Source organism: Topomyia yanbarensis, chromosome 1, assembly GCF_030247195.1.
Source record: "Topomyia yanbarensis strain Yona2022 chromosome 1, ASM3024719v1, whole genome shotgun sequence".
NCBI lineage: Eukaryota > Metazoa > Arthropoda > Insecta > Diptera > Culicidae > Topomyia > Topomyia yanbarensis.
In genome coordinates this window covers 66,047,664-66,055,905 of record NC_080670.1, presented here as the reverse complement: position 1 = coordinate 66,055,905, position 8,242 = coordinate 66,047,664, and the positions used below count along the sequence as shown (strand labels likewise).

The window sequence follows — 8,242 nt, the reverse complement described above, 5'->3', positions numbered from 1 at the left end:
CCAAATGTGTACATGACACGAATGAAACGAAATGATTCGTTTGTTTCAATAAATGTTTGCGTATATTACGAACGACTTCGTTGGTCGCACGAATTCATTTCGTTTATTTTAGAAAAGTTTTCGTATTTGTTAGGCTTTTATTGTTTTCAGTCGATCTTTTGGGATCGATGTTTGACAACTTCGATTTTTTTTAATTTAAAAAAATCGATGTGGCCAAAACGATTTTACTTTGTTGTGAAGAAATGGCCGCTTGATGAACGAAAGTTTTCGTAAATTTTACTTATTTAGTGTACATTGCACGAATGTTGTCGTTGAAAACGACATTATTTTTCGTGAATGAAACGAAATGTTTTGCTTATTTTAATAAACATTTGTGTATATTACGAACAATCTCGTTGGTCGCACGAATTCATTTCGTTCATCTAAGAGAAGTTGTCGTAATCATCTTTCATCGTTCATCTCTCGTCATTCTCGATTAGTTAAATTTTGTGAGGAGTAAAGTGCATAACGTTAAAAGTTAATTAAGTAGTTAATTTCTCCGGGTAAAATAGTGGCCCTGTAACTAGAATCTTCATCTAACCGATAGCAGCGCAAGAAACCATACAGCATGGCTGTTAAAGCAATCACCGATGAAGCTCACTTCCAAACCGAACTAGCCGCAGCAGGAGGAAAATTGGTCGTTGTGGATTTTACCGCAACTTGGTGTGGACCGTTATAGTACTACGATATGAATGTAAATAATATCGAGCGGCCCCTCGAATAACTGGTCCGCTCAGCATGGGTAAAAGCTTCTGTAATTTCTCCCGAAATGTGAATGAGAGTGAGTGGTTGGTTGGAGTTCCTTCGAATGAACTGTCAGAAGAGTGGTTGGACACCCACCGGATCCAGCCGTGGTTGGAGCCGAGTTACTTTTGGCGGGTGGTCGCGACGCAGGCGTCGCCCCGCTTTGAGATAACCCTTTCTGCGACCTTTAACCGCAGAATAAGCTATAGTGGAGGGGAAACTGTTTGTCTCTGGGTTTTGAAAGCCAGTCGGCAGCACCCGGGATTTGGTGGTAGAGGATCGAGGTCTGGGGATATTCAAAAGAAATTGAAGCCGTACACAAAAAAAGGCTTCGGGGAAACTTGCGTAATTTCGTGAACGATTGCGTAGTTCCGGTCACGAAGATATGACTCATGCTTTAAACTGAGGACTCCAAAGATCTGATTTTTCACTTTGTTCTGGATCGTGGAAGAGGCAGGAGTGGTTTAGTTTTTTTCTCGCGCCTCGGTGTGGTTTTATAGGTAAAAGATAAAAATCGTGAGATTCTCTATATCAGTTTTGCCAGTAATTAGTTTTCCCTTCCCAGTTCTAACTCGTACAAGTTAAGTGGCTTCCCGCATATCGAAGCAGTGGTTTAGAGTCGGTATTCCCGAATTAAGGTAAGGTGCAAATGGTGGCCAGTGCAGTGCGTGCCCTAATTCCAACTTGTCGTTGGATGCGTGTTTTTCGTGCAGGTTTGAAGCTGCAGCATCCCGTCACACCGATCATCATCCGTCATCAACCGCTTCTGACCCCGCCATCTAGCTACAAAGTTCCCGGTGAACCATCCGGAAGAGCGACGACCGTCAAATTCGCGCTAGCTAGGGAGCAGCGTCCTTTTTTTGACATGCGCATGATCAATTTTGTTTAAAACCGCAAATGCCGGTTCAGTGAGCTAAGTGACAGTGTTTTCGTGACAAGCTCAAAAGGCCCGGGTTCGAAACCCGATTATCAGTTTTTTTGTTCGGCAGTTTTATTTTTCCCACCTCGTGAAAATCCTAGGTCAGCGATGAAATCGCTGTATTACACGCAAACACGCCGACTGTATATGCACGCACCGTAAGTTGAGCCACTCATGTTCGGATGAACACCACGTTAGGTAGTTAGATTTTTGATATGCTTTGGGAAGGGAGAGAGACAGGATAGGCGGTGACCATGTTGGTTAGCGCGCTGCGAGGAAATTAGCTAGCAAGTTGAAAGGCCTGGGTTCGAGACCCGAAATGTGAAATAAATATTTTTTGTAAGCGAATTATGAGTTGAAGTGATTAAACCGTTTTTTTTTTGCAGTAAACTATTTTTTGGTATTTTCTGGTATAGGTAGTTTCACGATTTTCGGTCGTTTCCGTTTTTAGCAAGCAGAGTTGACTCCTTTTTCCTTCGACTCCACCTTTCCTAAATCGGCCACGATTGGGGACCTTTTGTTTGAGTAGATCTTTGCCCGTGATGATAAAAAGCGTTAGAGCTAATCAATTATACCGGTCTGAGGCCTTCTTTGTATACTGTTGTTGATTTCTAGCGAATGTTTTCAGACTGGTAATCAAGGTACCTTAGTCCAGTTGGACCATTCTGGAGCCAGAACTCAGAAACAAATGGTACCCGCCCGTAGGAGGGGTCTCAATAGCTGGGCAAACCGAACAAGGCGAATGGTCTCCTTCGCGAGTGGCGCTGAAGCCATCCGCTAAATATTGATTTAGGCTCCGGCTCCAACTGTCTCGGGTTACAATTGGCGCCCAACAAGATTTGGCACGTTTTTTTGTTGGAAAGTACAACTTTCTTCGGCATTTTTCCCTTAGATTAGTTTGGATTTTCTCAATGGTTAATTTAGTTTATGTTGTAAATACATACATATTTTGTAGAATAAGTTTATTGCTCTTCTTTACCATATTTTTACATTTATTTTACCAATTCATTACTATATACTCACTACGTTTCATTATACCTAATACAAGTTATATAAATAAATACTACTTCATATCCACGTACAAAATGGATAGATTTCCTTATTCTGAACATTTGAACTCTGAAGAAGTTGATTATGAACTTATGATCAGAGGTCAGTTGGAGGCAACTAACCTTGAACTTGATCTTGCTGGTAAACAGAGACTTCTAAGGACGTTGTTCAAGTCCGATGTCAAAAATAGTCAAAACTATCGTTCGCCGTTAAATATTTCGGAGGAATTTTCCCATATTTCTGGGAGAGTCGCAGATTTGTTTAGATCGTTAAATCGGTTTGGTGTTGAACCACGATTTGAGTCGCGGTTACTACATTACTGGTATCGAGCGAAACGCTGCCAGGCAGTGAGTGAGGATCAAAAGAAGATGCGTAGGGAGCTAGTACGTCGTATTGAAGAGTGTATGCAAACACATAAGATGGGACCGCCAACCTCACCATATAAAGAGCGTATCAATGACATGCTACAAGAAGCAGATGGCGCAGAGGCGGGGCGCAGCCAAAGGCAAGAAGATAAGCAAAACGGTCTCGATCATCATGCAGCATATCTCCAGGAACAGAATAAATCTGAGGACACAGGACAGAAGGCGACAGGTACGATCCCAAAAAGCAGTTCACAAGGCGCAGACAGAATCGAGTTGCGCAACAAGATGGACCGTATGGAACGAATTCTGGCAAGTTTGATGGGCAAGTTGTCGGTTCCGGGTGCACATGCTAGCGACAGAGCAATGGACGAGATGTCAAGTAGCGATGACGAACAAAGAAATCACCAGGATGATCACCGACGCAGGTCCGCCAGACACCACAGGGATAGGATCAATTTTAACAGACGTGAGCAAAACCAGTACGAATCGGATGAGTCCCGCTATAATTATGGCTCTTCAGGATTTAGTTTATTTTCAGATTGTCGGTTAAGAAGGGATCGTGTGCGTCCACGTCTTCACAACCGGTGGCATTCCGATGGAGGTAGGGAAAATATGTATCGAGTGGAAAAATGGAAACTGAGGTTCACGGGGGACTCAAGATCAATGAGTGTTGAGAATTTTCTCTACAAGCTCAAGAAGATAGCAGAGCGAGAGGGCGTTTCAAATCGGCAGCTTCTTCGAGACATTCACCTGTTATTGGATGGCCCGGCGTCAGATTGGTTTTTTACCTTTGTAGATGAGTTCGACGACTGGTTCACGTTTGAGAGGTTGATTAAATATCGTTTTGGAAATCCTAATCAGGATCAAGGAATCCGCCAAAAGATCCAAGAGAGGAAGCAGCAACGTGGTGAGCCGTTCATAGCATTTGTCACCGAAATCGAGAAGCTGAATCGAATGCTGTCGAAGCCATTGTCGAGAAACCGGAAGTTTGAGGTAATCTGGGACAACATGAGGCAGCACTATCGTTCGAAGATCTCCATTGTTGAAGTTACGGACCTGCAGCATCTATTGAAGCTGAACTATAGGATCGATGCAGCGGATCCAAACCTGCAGCAAGCGTGGGAATCTAATCCAAGGCGAACGGTAAACAATGTAGAGGTTGAGGAAAGCGACGATGAATACGACGGGTTGGCAGATATCAACACAGTCCGGACGCGGCCGAACAGAGATATTCAAATAAAACCGGGTGGAAACCCGCAGAGTCAGCAATCCACACAGCACATAGTTGGACGAAATGAGCCTACGGCTAGTGGAACGACTATGTTACGAGGCTGTTGGAACTGTCAACAGGAAGGACATAGTTGGCGAGAATGCACTAAACCAAAGGTGATATTTTGTTACGGTTGTGGTAACCTGGGCAGAACGATTCGATGCTGCGAACGTTGCGTGGCGTTCGGTCGGCAGATAAAAAGCCAAAATCAGCAGGGAAACTATTGAAGGGATGGGAGACAGGGAATCCGACTGTCCCTAATAATGAACAGATTCCCAAAACTATACAGCCAAATACAGAGTTTGACCCTTGCCGAAACATATCGCATTTGTTCGATCAGCTTCCGGCGAAATATCCAAAGGCTGCGTTTCTCAAGGCGGACGTCGACAGATGTACCGAAACGGCGCCGTCCCAGGACATGTCGACCATGTCAATGTTAATTTTCTACCGAGCCAGAACAAAGATTGACAGGATGCAGGGTGCAGACATTAATGGACTTGAAGCCAAAATACAGAAACATTACGTCGCCAGCTTGTATGAATCTGGAAAAGATTACGGTCATGGAATGTTGGACTTGAACACCTTCATCCAGAAGAACCAGTGCGAATGCTTGAACGAATCGAACGACCACCCGATGGTGAATGCACTCAGTTCCAGCGGTGGTCATCTGGAGCCCGATTGTGACGAACAGTTGATCATTTCGATTACCTTCAATCAGCTGGTCAAAATCAGTGCCATCAAGTTCAAAGCACCGCCCTCTCACGGACCGAAAAAGTTGAGAATCTTTATCAATCAACCAAGCACCATCGATTTCGATACGGCCGAATCGCAAGTTTCGGTGCAGGATCTGGTACTGGGGCAGAAGGATCTTGTGTCGGGATCGCCGATCCCGCTGCACTCTGTTAAATTTCAGAACGTGCAGAATATGCAGCTGTTCGTGAAGGATAACCATTCTGGTGACGAGACGACCATTATCGATCATTTGGCTTTCATCGGGTCACCGATTGCAACGACTAAGATAGATGACTTCCAGCGGGTGGCTGGGAAGAAGGGTGAAAGCCACTAGATTGTTTGAGCCGCCGGGAGATGGATGGTTAGAAGGCGGTGGATAGGTGCGGTGACGAATATGTTTGATCGTATATTTAAAAGGTTAAAGATAGTGATGCGCGTTAACTTGTTCTTTTTATAAATTGTTCAATAAAATAATGAGCAGGAAAAAATGGCATATTATTTTGATATTGCTCCGGCAGAGAAAAATTCAATCTTATTCATACAAAACCAACGTGCAGTTCGCGATGGCTCAGCTGAATCCTTACAGCTCCGGATTCTAGATCAACTGGAAACGAAAGAGGTTCAGGAAATCTTCCTGAAACCGGCGGGCACGGATGCGGCTACTAAATAGTCAGACTGAGACCGTCGTGATGAATTGTTGACGTAACGTCGTTATTGAAGCTTTTTTGACGTTGACGGTTTGACGAATAGTACTCGTAAATATTACAAAGATGTTCGTATATAGCAGCGAACAATTCGTTTGCCGAATGAAGCTGTTTCGTAATAAGCCAACGAAAGTCGTTTCGTGGTATTCACGAAAAATTCGTAATAAAAAATAAAAATGTTTTAATAGAACTACGAACGATTCATCATATGTACGAAAAATGCGTATATTTTATGAAAATTGTCTGTTCGAAACAAATTTCTGGCGATTTACGAATATATTCTATCAGTGTACATATATTTTTAAAACTGACGGAACTAGACTTCTGGAATTTAATGTTCTCTTTATGAATGTTTTCCACAATGTATAAAATCCGTTGAATCCATCAAAAAATTTTCTGAGGACCGAAGATATTGATGATATTTGTGCTGTTATAGACAATGAGACAGTTTATAACATAAACAGCAAATACGTCTATTGTTCAGCATATTTGCCGTATTAAGAATCATAACCTTCTGATGATTTCAAAAGGATTGTATCATACTGTGGTTGGAATGGGCTTCCCCTCATAATCTGCGGTACTGCTCACTACATATTTGGGGCACCTTAGATATAAATTTAAGAGGCACCGAATTCATGGAATAATAAAGTAACACAAATCTGCATATGCGTATCTTAATGTAGGAAATCGCCCAGCATTCGCACGATCTGGCAGACAAGAGGTGTAGACGTATCTCTCTGCTCTGACGTAATTACGTATGAGCTGGCAAACTGGCTCGTATCCAACGAGCTCGAACCGTCTTTATCCGATCATAAGCACATCTTCTTTGATCATTTGAACATCTATATGTAGTACCCTCTTGCGGTTCTACTTCTTAATAATTAAATTTTTAATAAGTTGTAGTACAACATTGGATTTCATGTACGGACTTTAACTTTGCTAGAATGTAAATTACTCACTTGCAATCCTTTGATTCATACGGATCATCTCTACTCCTTACGGATTTTTGATAAATCGAAAACCGAAAATTAAGTCACTTCCCACAATATCAGGTGCGAATATTGACTATTGCGAGAAACGCGCTCCTCATCCCTTAAAAATGGATAAAAACTTTGATAAAAATCAAAGAAAAAAGCACAATCGTAGAGGTGCTCTCTTAAAAAATGCTTCGACTCATTCTATAGAACTCTTGAGTTGCAATACTTATCGAGTGTAAGGTTGGAGAAATGTAACCTTTCGATTGTGCCGGCGGAAGATCGGTTAAAAGGTCTTCACTGGTGTCTCTTTTCAATCTCTATTAACTCTTTCATGTCCAGTTTTAGTTCGATTTAATCTATGGTATTGTTTGCTTCTTTTTGGATAACGAACAAAGCTGTACCTGGCTGAAACAGAAATCGTAGGAGATAAGTCGAAGATAAGATAAGTTCGTGAAATCGCAAAGAATGTTTAAAGAATTCATATGATTTGGTGATGCTACGTTTCCGTAAACTTTATTCGAAAATGATAAAAATACATATTATGGTAAGGCACAAATCTTCTGATTCCTGAATACTGTTAACGGTTACGGTTTACGCTATATTGAGGACATATTTTTTTAAAATATCTTTTGAAAATCAGGTAACTGACTTCAGGAATTTAATATTCTCTTTTTGAATGTTTTTCATATTTCTGAAGAAGCCCCGACGATCCGAGACCGATTCACAGAACTCGTCTAGTCTCCAGCAATGGACCTAGATTATTCCAACGCAGAGTTCGCGGTGGAAGCTCTCCCGAAATCGATTTCTGTGCTGCTTTCTCAGTCTCCCCCATCAGCCAACCGGTAGGGTACCACGGTCGTTCTGGTGATTTCTGTGGAGTCATACGTCCGAATCTTGATGATCTATTTGAAATAAATGTTTTTTGTCTAAATATTTTCTACCAGAGACACCGTTTAATAGTATATTAACTATGCTGTTTATTAGCAAGCCACGGTACAATAGCTTTAGATACTTTGAAAAGCAGCAGACGTGTCAAAACACTATTGTGAGTCTGACGAACTCCCGGAAAGAACGAGCATTCGATACGTATGCCAAATATATGCGGGTATTGTCTTTTGAGAGAAACCTGACGAGCGAAAACTGAACAATCACTCAGGTCACAGGACACCTTCGGTTATTTAATGCTCCAATTTCAATTCTAAAAGTGTTGGGGCGACTTACGTGGAGTTCCGTGGTCGGAAGATTTAATATACAATTGAAATTTTTAAGAAACATTCATGACGGGACGGGCATAGCGTAGTTGGTGAATCAATTGCCTTGTACGCAGCTCATCTGGGTTCGATTCCCAACCCATCACATAGGGTTAGAGTTTTTTCAAAGAGATTTCTTTAACCCGAAAAGAGGCGAATGACCCTAAGGTTAAAACCTCTATAATCAAAATT

General features: G+C 42.0%; 1 protein-coding gene across 1 annotated transcript; it reads left to right on the top strand.

Moving 5' to 3' along the window:
* The first annotated feature begins 241 nt into the window (after positions 1-241).
* Positions 242-5,453, top strand: LOC131677842 (thioredoxin-like protein 1). Its single transcript, XM_058957906.1, has 2 exons — positions 242-708; positions 4,694-5,453. The coding sequence occupies exons 1-2, from the start codon at positions 608-610 to the stop codon at positions 5,451-5,453; spliced, it is 861 nt and encodes a 286-aa protein (XP_058813889.1). The 5' UTR covers positions 242-607.
* Positions 5,454-8,242: the final 2,789 nt, after the last annotated feature.